The sequence below is a fragment of the Diceros bicornis genome, chromosome 18, assembly GCF_020826845.1.
Source record: "Diceros bicornis minor isolate mBicDic1 chromosome 18, mDicBic1.mat.cur, whole genome shotgun sequence".
Lineage (NCBI taxonomy): Eukaryota > Metazoa > Chordata > Mammalia > Perissodactyla > Rhinocerotidae > Diceros > Diceros bicornis.
Window position 1 is genome coordinate 1293489 of NC_080757.1, and position 15015 is coordinate 1308503.

At 52.0% G+C, this 15015-nt stretch overlaps 1 protein-coding gene across 4 annotated transcripts in view; it reads right to left on the reverse strand.

Moving 5' to 3' along the window:
• TOM1L2 (target of myb1 like 2 membrane trafficking protein) overlaps nucleotides 1-15015 on the reverse strand; it is a 120476-nt gene that overhangs the window by 33100 nt on the left and 72361 nt on the right. For all 4 annotated transcript variants that reach the window (XM_058559536.1, XM_058559535.1, XM_058559538.1 and 1 more), the window contains exons 4-6: nucleotides 12171-12320; nucleotides 3496-3630; nucleotides 1878-2036 (exon numbers count right to left, since the gene is read on the reverse strand). In XM_058559536.1, coding sequence (XP_058415519.1) covers nucleotides 1878-2036; nucleotides 3496-3630; nucleotides 12171-12320 — 444 coding nt within the window. The remainder of the gene's footprint in view (nucleotides 1-1877; nucleotides 2037-3495; nucleotides 3631-12170; nucleotides 12321-15015) is intronic.

Sequence of the window (15015 nt, forward strand, 5' to 3'; positions counted from 1 at the left end):
TTTTCTGACTACACCTGCATCTCCCTGAGATGAACTGAGCACTCCCACCTCCTCCTACAAGCCCGTCCTGCGTCGAGCCCCTGGGGACAGGAACTCTGCTGGGTTGAGGTGTGTACTCTCAGTACAGGGACAGGGACAGGCGGCCTCAATAAATGTTTACCAGATGGACAGATGGATGAATGGTCAACCAGGATGATGGGCCAGGTCCTGAGAGGCTCTTCTCCTCCAGCTCTGCTTGTTGGATGGCCCATAAGGCCTCCTCCCAAGTCTTGGCTGAGAAGAGGTTTCTGGCCACAGAGGCCCAGGAATGCCACAGAGAAACCACATGGGCTCTGAAGCCCTGGGGTCCCCCAGGCCAGGATGGGTTCCTGCCTGTCTCTGCTTCCATTTTCCCCAACGGGCAATATTTGTGCCCTCTCATCCAGTCCAGACCCTCCTCTCAACTGTTCTGGCTGCAGGGAGGGCTCCTCCTGAGCTCCCACACACTGACGGTGAGGCAGTGGAGGGTCTCAGTGGCTGTCCAACTTTAAACACATCTGCCTTCCCTCTGAGCAGAAGGAAGCACAGTTCTGCCCATGGAAGCAGAACCTGGAGTCAGAGACCTTCTTCCTCAGGACTCCCCTTTTGAGGGCAGGTCCTGGCCACGGTGGGTAAAAGGAAGGGCAGAGTTCAGTGCCCCGAGGCCCACAATTAACGTAAACCCTGCGTTTCAGCTGTGGGTTTTGACTTGCTCCCCTCAGCAGTGCACACAGCTCTTGGGTGATTATCACGAGGCCCTCTTCCAGCTGCCCATCAAGCCAATGACTGCCCCGCGGGGTAAGAGGGAAGGAGGGCTGCTCCATTCTACCGACAGAAGACTGAGGTCAAGTGACCTGGCCGGAGCCTCACAGTAAGTAGCAGAGCGGGAACTCAAGTCCAGGCCTGTCTGACTTCCAGTTCACCTCCTCCTACTCAGGCCATGCTCCCTCCTCAGAGCAGCAGAGAGCTGAAATGCGCATGGCCATCACAACACTTCTGTTCACCACACATAATCGCCTGACCCCTCTGTTTAAATGAGGGTCTGTAATAACGACATTGTCACAAATATTAACTAAGGATTTAAAAAATATAAACATTGGACAGATTTTTTTTCAAGTCTGACCAATTCTCAAATTTTAAGTAATGGAAATTCTATAGATTCACCTAAAGACCGGTCTCCACAACTCATCTAAAAAATCCAGTGTGGGGTTAAAACAGCATTAACTCCTCAGGAAATAACCAGGGAAGGCTGGCAGTGTTTGAGATAAAGAGAAAGGCAGGAAGAGTGCTTCCTGCAGGCCTCCCTGTCCTAGGGATCGGGTCACTGGCCTCCAGCGGCCGACACTTGTTACGGGACAAATCTAAAGCTCTCAGCACGACACACAAGGTCATTCACAACTCAACTCTGTTCCTATGCTTTTGGCCCATCTTCTGCCACAGGTTCCTCCCCTCCTGGACCCTGCACCTGCACCTATCCTCCAAACCGTCCACTTGCTGTTCCCTAGAGTGACATGCTCCTCTGAGCCTCTGAACCAGGCCTCGCCTGACAAGGCCCTGCTCCAGCTTTGAGGCCCTCAGCAGTGTCAACTCCCCGGGCTGCCTTCCAGGCACTGCTCAACGCTGGGCTCACAGAGCACGTAGGGCCTGCTCCTATTACAGCATGACCACACTGCGACTGTCTTTGCACCTGTCTCCCCCACTCGAGCTTTAGTCCTCAGGAGAGGGGCTGGGCCCTTCCATCTGTGTGCTGCTGATGCCTCGCACAGCACCTGGTCTGGGAAGGCCTGTGTATGTGTCTCCCGGAAGCGTGAATGCGGACGGTCGGCTGGCTTGCCTATGGCCCAGAAGTATGCAAGTACCTGTTCTGAATTGGCCGTGATGGGCCCAGTGACACTCAGAGCTGGGGCCTGCAGGGCGGAGTACGGAGCAGGAGGCGGCGAGGAATAGGAGCCGGCACTTGTCCTCTGCTGCGACTGGGACCTGGGCATGGTCACGGCTGGGTCCACTTCAGGGACGCTCTGGCATGGCAACAACAAAGTCCTGTGTTGACTGGGCTGCCTGTGTGGCTGGGCCTGGCACCTGCCCCCCCAGGACAGTACTTCCCACCACAGCTGCCTGTAGAGAGGGGGCCCGGCTCTACTGCTGATCTGTGAAGCTCGCAGAACTCCTCTACCCGCTCTGTACCCAGTCTCTCCCTCACACGGGGCTACCAGCCGCTCCTCCTTCCACTTACCTCACAGACAACCAAAGCAGTTCAGAAAGGCAGCACCAAGAGCGCTCTGCGAGAGCTCTGGTCATGGTTCCCACTAGTAGGACCACTTTGGGATTGGATCCAAGTGGAGGGGGGCTGCTATTAAGTTTTGCCAATCATGAATCCTTATTTGGTAGCAGAAGATTACATTTTGGCCTATTAAAAGTAGACTAATATAAATAATAATTATGTAATTTATGGAATGTTCTTTGAAATTACAGGAACAACAACACTGTTCTGTGTCATTATTAGAAGAATAAAACAGGTTTTGTTTACTCCACAAAGCATAGTAAGAGGTTTGGAGAGATCATAACGAGAATAATGCTTTGGAAAGAACAATTCCTTGTGCTTTCTCTTTGGGCATCTCAGATAACCTCTTAAACGTTAACCGCATCATTCATGCAGGAGACCTGTACAGCCAGGCTGGACTTCCCACCCATTTCAGAGATGGGCAGATGGAAGCCAGCAAAGCGCAGTGTGCTGGGATGAGGTGCCTCTCCCAGAACCTGGAGCTTCCTGGCTCTCCCCTAGGCCAGGGGCTGACACCCAGCCAGTAGAGGCACTAGCTTCCCTGCGAGAGGATGAATGGCATCGCCTGCATGCTTTTAATTCTGAAGCACAGAGCTGCCCCACATTGTAAGAGCTTCAGCGGGAGGCCCCTAGATGGGCCTTCCCTGGGCTTTGAATCTCAAGGCTGATGGAATTCGAGGGTATCTGGATTGATGTGGAACGCTCATAGCTCAAAATAAATTTTAGATCCATTTGACTTGTACAGTTGAAAAAACTGAAAGTTGCTCTTTGTCCCATGATCAGTGATGTTGTCAGCCCCTTGGCATTGCCAACACTGAGGTGCTCTGGTGCTGTCAAAGGGAGATGCTGGCATCCCCATACCAGATTCCTAGGGCCTCTGAAAAGCAGGTGCTAATGACCCTCATAGGATGGCTCGGGCCAAGCAGCCGTTTCCATGAAAGTGTCTGCACTGATCCCTCTATTATATTCTTCTACAATCAGTACGAAAACTGGGGGGAGACACTACTGTCACTTAATCACCAGTCAACCAGCTGTCTCACTCCTGCAGTCCCCTTGTTATTAAAAAGAAATGCCCTCCAGCTTTAAGAAAGCGTGATGACAAGCTGAATAATTCAAATGGAGCAGCAGAAGGGTGGTGGCAGTGGCTTGCCCATTCTGCAATAGGTCTTTCTAGAAAATGCCAGCTGGAAGCTTACCCGCTGTGGTGTGTGTATGGGAGACAGAGCGTCCAAGTCTGCCATGGGAAACTCGACCCCCTTCCTCTTCAGCTCCTCATATATGTGCACAACTCCAGTGAGGTCAGGACTGCTTCGGAAGGCATCCGCCCACGCCTAGAAGGAAAACAGGTCTGTTAGGGACGTTTCTCACCAAAGGCTGTCACCGAGCCTGAAAATCCAAAGCAGCCCAGGTTCTCTCTCAGAGGCCAATGCTCTCCTACACGTGAATGCAAATCGCACCAGCCAAACCTACTCTGTTCCTCTCCTCCTGCCAGCGCTGCCACGATGCAGCTGGCACAATCTTGGTTCTCAATGGTGCTACTGAGCATGACCAAAAACGCAAAACTTAATTCAGCATGTAGTATTTCCTTGGAGAAGAGACAGAGAAATAACACCTAAGCACTGTGGTGCATCCTAAAATGCAGATATTTCCCTAATCGCAAGGAAATCAATTCCTGGTGATGTTTAGCTGAAGGGCATGAAGAGGCTGCCTCGTTGAGGTGCCTGCAGGATGCCATCGGGACAGGAGCACTGCGGTCGGCACACGTGTTCATCCCCGCACTCTGCTCTGCAGAGCTCTCATCAGTGGAGGCAGGCACCATAGGCAAACTGAGCAGAAAGGAAAGGAGAAATTGATGTGTGACAAGACATAAAGGCTAACTGCAGGTTTCCTCAGTAGATCAGAGAATGCTAAGGCTGAGACTGCCTAGCCCAGCCCTTCGTCTAGATGATAGGCGAGATGACTAAGGCTCAGGGGCGAGAGAGAGCCCCGTGCCACTCACAATGTCAACCTATACATGCCCACATGAAAAATCCAGTGGAGAGCACGACCACTAGGTTCCCTTAAATGAAAACAACATAGAGAGAAAGAACAAATAATTGAATAGGTTGCCACTTATCATTGATTAATGAAACTTTTAAAAATTAAAAAATTCTGTTCTTTGGAAGAATATATTTAAAAAAAGAAGCATATCCAAAGGGCTCCCCCAAAACGGGGTCTAGCTCTTCGGGAGCCTTCCCTCACCATAGGCATACCCCAAGGAGGAGGCAGAGCCTCTGGCGCCCACGGTTCTGTTGCCAATTCTGTTGTTGCCACAAGCATTTAATTGCCTCCCTGGCTCCAGCAACGCGTTCCAACCAATCCTGAGGCAGCCACAGAAACTCTCTCTCTAACCAACAGACCCATTTGAAGTTAAAAGGTCACTCCAGAAAGCCTTGCTAATTATGACTGATGCGTCTCACTCCGAACATCACTGTCAGCCTGGCTTCCTGCATCTACATATTTAATTTGCATACTCAGGGATTTAAGGCCCTGCATCAGGACAGCCCCTCTTGGCCGCCGCTTCCTTCTGGATTCTGAGTAGGACTGAAGGCGCCTGCAGAGGCCTGTATGGAACGCCAGTTGGAGAGCAGAACCACCAGAGGCCTGCCCCCTGGGGAGTGCCCCAGAGCCCCTCCTCCACCAGCTGCTTCGGCTGCCGCTACCGGATTCAAACACCAGTCACAAGCTGACTCCTGTGACTCTAGCTTCAAAATGTGTAATCATTTTAGTTTGGGGTCTAAACTTTAGAGTCTGAGACCAGTTTCACAGCCTGTTGTGGGAAGCTGGGGAGAAAAAAGCAAGACAGCTCCTCCTGGTGCCGCTTCAGGCCTCTATTTCTATGGGAGGACAAAGCTCCAGGGGACCCTTTGTAATTTACCTTGCTCTCCATCCCAGCCAAATTTGAGATAAGAAGAATGAAGATTAAAGAACCACCACTCTTCTCTCCAGTCAGTGGATACTCCTTGGGGCATCTGCCCAAACAGTGAGTCAACAGGGCCCCCTTCTACAGCACCGAGAAGGGAGGGCGAAACACGCATCCCAAGTTGGCCCAATCAGATTCTCCTCCTCCCAGAAGCGTGGCCCTGGGCCCGGGGAGGGCTGTGCTGCTGTCTTTGGGGAGGCGAAACTGTCCTCTATAGATAGGGGCCCTGGGAGGCAACCATGTGCCAGCCTAGGACCAGAGAGCAGACATAGCCTATGCCCTTGGAAAGGTGCAGTTGGTGTGCTGAGAGGTGCAGACATACAGGAGAGGATTTGGAGGGCTTTCCTGATCCCTTTTGTCCCTTCCCCAGACCCAGCCACACCCCAGGGTTCTGGGGAGCCCTGCCTTGTCATGACAAACTCTCCTCTTTGCCTAGGCAAGCTGGAGTTGGCATCTGTTATTTGCAACCAAGCAGTCTTAGCTAATCCACACCCCTCCCATCTGCTGCTATTTCAGCCCCTGTATGGGATCCCTGTGCAGTTTAGGTGAGGTGGCTCCTAACAAAGCATATATTCATGGCAGCACTCTCTAACGAACAAGATTCTGATGCCAACAGGGAGACCGGGAGAGAGGCACGTTTAAAGGAATAGTCATATGTGGAAATGCAGAAGTGAGAGAAATCCAGAGATGCTGTGTGCCTCTAGCATCTTCCTGGGATAATGCCCAAATACCTGTGCTCCTGTCTTCTTCCCCACGAGGTCATACCTTTGAAGGCACACACTGAGTTTTGCCCTTACAAAGAGAAGGCAGTCAGTCAGCATTTGTCAAGTTAGATTGAATTCAGTGCTCACGGTTACGAAGCATCCTTATTGTCCTACTTCAGAGAACAGAGGAAGATGGCCACTTAGGCTGTCAACAGACTGAGGTGACAGTGATAAAGCAGGAGTCCCTCCAGACAGCTGACCCAGCTGAGAATGGAGAATCCACTCTAGCGGAGACGTGGCAAGCCTCAGAATGTCTGGTTTGCTCTGGGTTCCCAATCTGAAGCCAGGGAACTGTAGAGGTGGTGCTGACAGGCTGCCCTATCAGAAAGCAGACCCCCTCTGAGAGGTCCCTGTCACAGGTGGTGGCTGCTTAAGACTGAGCGGCCACCTCCCTGCTCTTTCTGTAATTCTCCCTTTTCCTGCCTGTGCCTATAGAGTTAGGGGGTTGAAAGACCCAGAGGAAGGTCTAGTGAGGAGAAAAAAAAGAGAGAGAAAAATTCTTGTTTTTATCTCCTTCATTCCTTTGGATTATACACCAAACCCCAGACTAAAACCTTATACAAACATGAACCATATTTTATTCATTTCTGTAGCTCTCAAGTTTTGACAAAGTTTTAAATCATCAAATTTCAGATCAATAAAAGATTGTTGATTGCTAATATAGGTTCTGTTCTTTGGACAAAAGGAGGCTTCTGTCATGTTTTGCTTATCCCCTTGGACCAGACTTCCTGCTCCCAGTGACAGGGTCCCCGAGGAGCTGCCCATCCACACAGAATCTGGCCAAAGGCTTAACCACCAGGTCTCTGAGACCTTCCAAGAACACAACACCTTGGCCCCTCCTGCCCCACCCACACCCCAATCAGCTCACTTTCCTCACTGGAAAGAAAAACCTTCAGTGGAAAGAGAGTATTTTTAGACTGTACTGCTGAGGCACAGGGGATGGGGGGTGGGGATGTGTGAAGAGAGCTAGGAGGGAGGCAGGAGAGGCATGATCATGACGTGGTTACTGTACCAGAATGATATCACTTCTGTTCCTAAAACAATTTCGAGGGAAAGGCTGAGGGATGGTGTAGAGTGGGAGTACCTTTCTTGTCTTCTCAACAAACGAGACTTAACATGAGGAAACAGAAAGGAACACAGCCAAAGCGTTAGCCAAGGGACCATATGAAAACTCAGAGGCTAAAGCTAAAAGTTGCTGGCAGTTCCAAGGCTGGGAGTGAGAGGGTTGCCAAGCTGCTCATGAGGTTGCTCTGCTGGCAACATCTCTCCTCCTATGCTACCAGGGAGACTGTCCCACTCCAAAAAGGCAAACTCCTGTGGTGGGGTAAGCCCCTAGCCCTCACGCCTGAGTCGGGTAAAGGCTTCCAGAACAGGACTGCCACAGAGCTCCCACACTGGGCTCACCTGGGGGAAATGGAGGGTGGTCTCCTTGGGCACTCTGAAGGGCAAGGCCTGTGGGGTACACAAGCCCGAGGGGCATCTTTTTTTGGGGGCTGGGGGAGATGGCGTGGTTATGGATGGCTGGACAGCAGCCAGAGGACACTGGTGCCTCAATGAGAGGAGGGACGGAGTGCGGGAAAGACGGAGTGCTGGAGAGAAAGGAAGGACGGGCATCTACTGATTCTCTTCACAGTTGACCCAGAGGGCTGTTGCTGGCAAACATGGCAACCGAAATGCAAATCCTAGGCTGTGGCTAATCCTAGGCTGACGATGCCTGTGATCAGCATCCTAGAAAGGGACTCAGAACAGACACTGGGCTGGGGGCCCCAGGGAACATGGAAGGACAAGCTCTATCACCCATTTCCCCACTGGGACAGGGAGATCTTAGAAAATCTGCTTTGGAGACCGACCCCTTCCCTGTCCCCAACATGGCTGCAGTCCTGCTTCCATCCTCAGGGAGCAACCAAAGGGTCAATGGGCTCAGGCCGGAGGCTGGTGATCAGAGCCACAGGTTCCACCTCTGCCAGGAGCCCCAACCATGCTTCGTGGGCGGGTCGGGGGGTGGCACTCGTCTGTGCAGCCCCTTCGCCTTAAAAGCTCTTCAAGTGCCAATACATTCAGAATTCAGGGCTGCCCCTCGAATATTCCAAAGCTGGCCCAAGTCCTCCTTGGCTAGGTCCTGGCCCTCTATCATCCACAAACCTCGGTCTCCCTGTTAAATTGCCAGCTCCTGGCAGGCAGGGCCAGGACTGACCCAGCTCCACTTCCCGGCAGCCGGGTTCTGGAGAGCACCAAGAAACGTCCTGATAACGAGGATGGTGAAGAAGAATCCCTCACGGTTCTGGCACCCACACATTTAGCCGAACCTCTTTTCAGTCTGGCAGTATTTATATGATACTGCTGCCTACTCACAGGCTGGCAAGAGAGCCAGTGATCTGTCACCTCCACCCCCACTCTTGTCTCATAGCAGGAGCAGCACTTGCTCTCCCAGGGGGAATTATCCGACTCTCTGGGGCCTTATGCAGTTTTTAAAAGTATACTCAACACGTAAATAAAATCATCTTCTTTCTCAAAGGAGTTAAAAAAAGGTTGACAGGATGCAATACCTCGACATACTCATCAGCTGGGCTACAATGAAGAAGATGGAAAATACCACACGCTGGTGAGGATGTGAAGCAGCTAAAACTCGCGCACGCTGGTGGAAGAGAACACCCAAGACTACTAAACCGGAGTGTGCGCATTCCCCACCACCCAGTAAATTCTCTCCTGGGCATTAGGTTGAACCATATGAAATTGCTCATATTCAACCATTTTTGACCAACAAACATGGCAGTTTCACATATTCAACTTAATAAAAACAAACACGTGTGCTCACCAAAAGACATGAGCTAGATCCTCACAGCAGCATTTTTCATAATGGCCCAGAACTGGAAACACCAAGTGCCCATCCACAGTGCAGCTGTAAATAAACCATGCCACATCCACCCAGGAGGACCGGCACAGCCATATGAGTGATGGTAACAGAAGACCTATGGTCACAGCAGATGAGGGGAGGCCTGCAGACACGGCGGGGCCAGACACACAGACACGACAGAGCCCTGCCACATCCTGAGGCCATGCAGTCAAAGTTCAAGATCAGGAAAAACGCATCTAGGCTGTGGGAAGTCAGGCGGGTGGTCATCCCAGGGGGGTGGGGCTTTTTGGGTGCTGGTCACATTCTGCTTCACAACATAAGGGCTGGTTACATGGGTGTGTTCAGTTTGTAAAAACTTATCAAGTTGTATACGCTTTTTTTATGTGTGATTCCTGTATATATATTATGATTCAATAAAAAGTAAAAAAAAGGCCGAGGATCCTGTTTATGCTTTGGTTCACCCCATTACAGAAGCCAAGCCATCCGCCAGCTCTGAATGCTGCCTGCTTTTCTCCATGTTGGGTGGCCATGACCAAAGGTGCAAGTTCTTCAGGAAAGCTTCAAAACCTGGAGAGGAAAAACTCTCCCCAGTTAAGTCTTCAAGCCCACCTGGAAGCATCCTTACCGAAAGCCCCTTGCGTTTACCCAGCTGGATCAGGGGGACTGTGTCCAGCATGTCCTGGCCAGACAGGAGCCTGAGAAGCCCTCAAGGCCCCATCCCGCTCCGGCCTGGGTGGGTGGGCGCACATGCTGCTGCCAGGCCGGCAGGGGGAGTCCTCGGAACACAGGTGCAGGCCACTGTGCTGCTGTGGGCTGATCTCAGACCCCATTTTACAGATAAAGAGGGAGAATCCAGAGAAGTTAAAACACCAGCCTCGAGGTTATACAGCAGTGCTGAGAAGAGGTGGTGACTCGATGGGAAAGCTTCAGAGGTCAAGGCCAGGGTGCACTGGCTGGTATACTTCCTGGGGAGAGCCAGGGGCACAGCCAGTGCAGAAGGCTCTCCTTGACCTCAGCAGGGGTCCCCACACAGTCAGCAGGGGCAGCGCAGATCATGACCCTTGCCACAGCTGTGCTTGCCAGGGGGCCGCCAACCACCCCCTGGACCTGGCTGAGGGTGAGGGAAGCTCTCACCACAGGAAGTGCTCCTTCCAGGAGACCTCACCTGTGGCCACACATAAGGGGTTCAGGGCTGGGGTGCTCCACCTTTTGTGAGAAAAAGCCGCTACTCTTTTTCTTGACATCAATTACTGGGGGTGTTGAGGCAGGGGAGCGTACTGGGGAATGAGGGGGTTGTGGGGGGTGGAGGTGGGGATGGGGAGGGCAGAGGGTGAGGTAGTGTGTTTGTGTGTGTGAGAGAGAGACAGACAGGCAGATGAGAGAAAAAGACACGCCGGGCGGATAGAGTGAAGGGACAGGGACAACCTAAGGAAGCACGGGAGGGGCTCTGCTGTCACCCACACTCCTCCCCTTTCTCAGAGCTTTGCGAACCACATTCACCCATTCTTGAAGAAAAACAACAACTTCCTGAACACCTGCTCTACCCAGTCAACTGCTCTAGACCGGAGGATGCAATGTCCCTAGCTCTCAGGGAACTCAGAGTGAGGCAGATGATAGAAAAGTCAGCACAAAAGTACTTGAAGACCATAAAGGAGGGTGATGGGAGCGAGGTGCGTGCTGGAAACGGGGTGGTGGGGAGGCCTCTGAGGGCTGTCTGAATGAGGGAGAGGAGTCAACTACCCCAAGAGCTGGGGAGGACTTTCAGGCAGAGGGCACAGGAAAAAAGGACAGAGCCAACAGACTCCTTGGCTCGAGCCCCTCTCCTCTCCAACCTCAGGTGCCACCATTACCTCGAGAGCCCCCATGCCCACCCCCGATCACACTGCCCCCTGCCTTCTCAGCCCCATTCCCACCCCCTGGGTGGTCTCCTCTCGCCTCTTGGCTCCTGCAGGCCTTTATCTTTCCTCTACCACAGCATTATTCGCCCCACGTTGGATGTGCTTGTTGACTTACATGCCTTCCACCCTGTCTCCAGGGTCCTCTGTCTAAAATCCAGATCTGACTTTGCACACCAGCTCAAAGAGGTTCAATGCCCCCCAACTGCCTACAGGACAAAGCACAAACTCCTCAGCATATATGGCCCACAAGCCCTTGGCCATCCTTCTGGCCTCATCTCCTGCCTCCCTCCCTGCCACAAGCCTGGCCCCAGACATTCCTCATTATACTCTGGTCATTTCCAAGATGGCTCACCCACATGGTTGTTGGCAGGAGGCCTGAGTTTCTCACCATGTGGACATCTTGAGTGTCCTCATGACATGGCAGCTGGTTTTCCATAGAACAAGTGATCCAAAAGAGAGTATGGAAGAAGCTGTGGCACCTTTTATGACTAACTCTCAGAAGTCACACACCACCTTTTCTGTCATACTCTATTTGTTAGAAGAGAGTCACCAAGTCCAGCCTGAAGAGCAGGGGAATTAAACTGCAGCTCTTAAAGAGAAGCGGATGCTTTAAAACCATGACACGGCTCCTCCAGCTCCAGCTGAGCCTTCAGATGAGGCAGTCCTGGCCAACATCCCGACCGCAACCTCATGACAGCTCCCGAGGCAGGATCACCCATCTAAGCTATTCCTGAATTCCGGACCCACAGAAACTACAAGAAAATAAACATCTGTTGTTTTAAGCTGCTAAGTTTTGAGGTAATTTGTTACAGAGAAATTAATAATGAATACATTCCAAACACGTCAATTGCTCTCTTTGATGTGTCTGGGCCTTTGCACATGTTATTCTCTTTGCCTGCAATGCTTCTCACACTTGGACCTTTCCACAAAGCTCCTCATCATCCTTCAGGATCCAACAGAAATGTTGTCTCCTCAGTGAATCAATCCTTAACACCATCTCCCCCTGTCCTGCCCCACCTGCCCTCCAACTCGCCAGCCCTGAACAGGGCTCTAATATGGCCCGTCCTACTCCACATTGTCCCTGATGGCTCAGAGACCTGTCAAGGACCCCCACTTGCCCTTGTGGGCAGCAGAGGGCCAGGCTCTCAGAAAAGTGCAATGAAGGCTCTGTCCACTGGCTGTAGAGCCACCACTTAGGGTTTCATTACAGTGGGATGAGTGTAAAAAAATAAGTACTTTGCAAGAAATATTTAAACCCAGAAGCCTCCATTCTTTCCTCTGAATGATGGGAAAGCAGAAGGACTCACTGATAAGGACTCACTGATAAGGACTCACTGATAAGAGGCTCCATCATACTCTGTCCCAACAAACTGGACAAGGGGAACCGACGCACCTGGATCAGAGCGAGCACTTTGTCCTGTACAATGGTGGGAGGGTTGTTCTTAGGAGAGATGATTTTGACCAGAACACTGTCGATGAAATCTCGGTTGGCCACGAGAACGTGGAAGCGGTGGCCACAGTTCTTCACACATGTCTCTAGCACCTGATGTGGGGGAGAGGAAAGAGAGGTCACCACGTGGGAGCTAGAGGAGCCGCCAGGAACTGAGGAGGGCAGCTGAATTTCCACCACCCGTCTCCTTCTCCCAGATCGTCCTTCTGACCGTCTCCTCCACAATCAAATGGAGATGGCACAGGCATACCCACATGCTAATTCAGTCATTCCTTGAGGATGGTGGCAGCACCTTGCTGACTAAAGTCTCCTGTTCTCTGCATAATAATCAGGCAATTAGTTGGTAATTGAGGCACCAGTTTTGCATGAGAAGAATGCTGGTGTTTTAATGGGATCAAAGCGACTGACTGGTCCCTGAAAAATCAGCATTTTAACTCCTCTCTCTGGGTTTCTGGGTGTGAGGCATTAGCCAACAAAGGTTCTGTCATAAGAGAAGGCTGCTGTGACAGCCTGACTTGCCTAGTGAGTTATTGGACCTTGTATGTGGGGAAGCAAACACACACACACCTTGCACACCCCACACAACCCTGCTTCTGCAACTAAAATTGGCAATGACAGAGGATTTTCTACCCTTAATAAATGGTTTGTGGGCCTCAGCTGCCAGTTGGCTTTAAGGTCCACGTTTGCTTCAAACCCTGCCCGCTCCTCCCATGTCTGGAGAAATGAGTTACACAGGCCTTAGCCCCTCAGAAAAGCACGGTGTATGGGCTCTGGCCGCTGCCCAACGTGGGTCTGAATTTCAGCTCCATCCCTTTCTCCCTGAATGGCCCAGGACAAGTCTGTCTGAGCCCTAGCTTCCTCATCCGTAAAGTGGGCACATGAGTGTCCCCTTGCAGGACTGTAGTAAGGATGAGAGAGTGTGTGTGTGAAACACCTAACACAGTGCCCTGCGTGGGAGAGGAGTTAGTCAATGAGGGTTATGACGATATATATTCATAAGGCTGCTGCACACACTTGAGTAAAGGGACAGCTTCTCAGTCCCCACAGGACAGGGGAGAGGCCCCGTAGAATTCCGAAGTACCATCTGGGGGGTCTCTCCAGCCTGGAACACAGCTTTCTGAGCTTCTCAGCTCTCTGTAAACCAACTCATACCTTCAGGTATGACCTGGCCCTTCCCACACCAGCAGCCCCCAGCGCCACAGTCGACTACTGGGGCATGCCTCCTTGGAAGGATGTCACCAGCAACAGGGGACAGCTCTCACTGTGGGGGTTATCCTCATCTGCCCAACCTAACCTGACCACTGATTGCCTGACGCAGCCATTCCACAGGGCTGGCTGTTCACACAATGAGGCCTTACCTCCATAAAGCAAGGCCATAAAGAAAGGTCCAAACGCAGACAATATGCCAGACACTGCGAGGGACTCGTTCACATTCTATATAATTTCATGTAATTCTCACAACTAATCAACTCTCTTTAAGTTACTATTCCATTCGTTTTTTTAGAGTTAGGCTTAGGAAGGTGAAGAAACTGGTCGAGGTACAAACTGCTGGTCAGTGCCAGAAGCAGGACGGCAGCTCCAATCAGCCCTCTCGGGAGCCCCCGTCTCCTCACCCACAACGAGGCCACGGGGCCATCCCTCCCTCATAACTCTCTTCCACGACTAGCCGAGAGTCTCTTGGGTGACAGGCAATGTGTGCTGAGTTTCTTGTTCCCTCATTTGGTCCTTGAAATAACCCAGTAAGGTGGGCATCATCCCATTTTAGAGATGAGGAAGCTGAGGCTTGGAGGTGCCAGCAACTTGACTGAGGAGGCCAGAGCTGGGACTGGCCCCGAGCCTGGCAGCCCTGTAGCCAGTCACGCTGTTCCCGTGTTCCCATTGCTGCTGCCCCGTGGGAGACCCCGCGTTCCGCTCGGCTTGCCGAGGAGCACTCCACAGCTCAGCATCTGCGGGCCGCTGAGGTGTTCCTCAGCCCGAGGGCATTCTCTTAGCCTCTGCTTGTACTTGATTGTGGGTGAGCATGAGGTAGCCAGCATTCTCTCTCACAGTGACTGGCGGGGGCTGCAGAGATGACCCAGTGGGATTCTTCCTGTCCTCAAGGAACTCACAGTCGCCCTTCTTCCTAGGATCCTCTAAAAGCCTCCTCTTAACTCCTAATGGCCTCTATGCAGGCTGCTGTGGCTGAGGCAGGTGGCAGGAAGAACGGTTTATTTTGTAAGGAGCAGGTGGGAAAGGACAGGGCAGGAGGCTGAGGAGGAAAGCATGCATGGCGGGAGAGAACACGGAAAAAGAAGAGCAGGGGGCCGGCCCGGTGGTGCAAGCAGTTAAGTGCGCGCTCCACTGGGGCAGCCCGGGGTTCGCCGGTTCGGATCCCGGGCGTGCACCGAAGCACCGCTTGTTAAGCCATGCTGTGGTGGCGTCCCATATAAAGTGGAAGAAGATGGGCATGGATGTTAGCCCAGGGCCAATCTTCCTCAGCGAAAAGAGGAGGATTGGCAGATGTTAGCTCAGGGCTGGTCTTCCTCACAAATAAATAAATAAAAGAAGAGCAGAAAGGAGCCGGCCTCGTGGCTTGGCGGTTAAGTGTGTGTGCTCCGCTGCTGGCAGCCCGGGTTCGGACCCCGGGCGCGCACCGACGCACCGCTTCTCCGGCCATGCTGAGGCCATGTCCCACATACAGCAACTAGAAGCATGTGCAGCTATGACATACAACTATCTACTGGGGCTTTGGGGGGAAAATAAATAAATAAAATCTTTAAAAAAAAAAAGAAGAGCAGGAAGGCTGAGG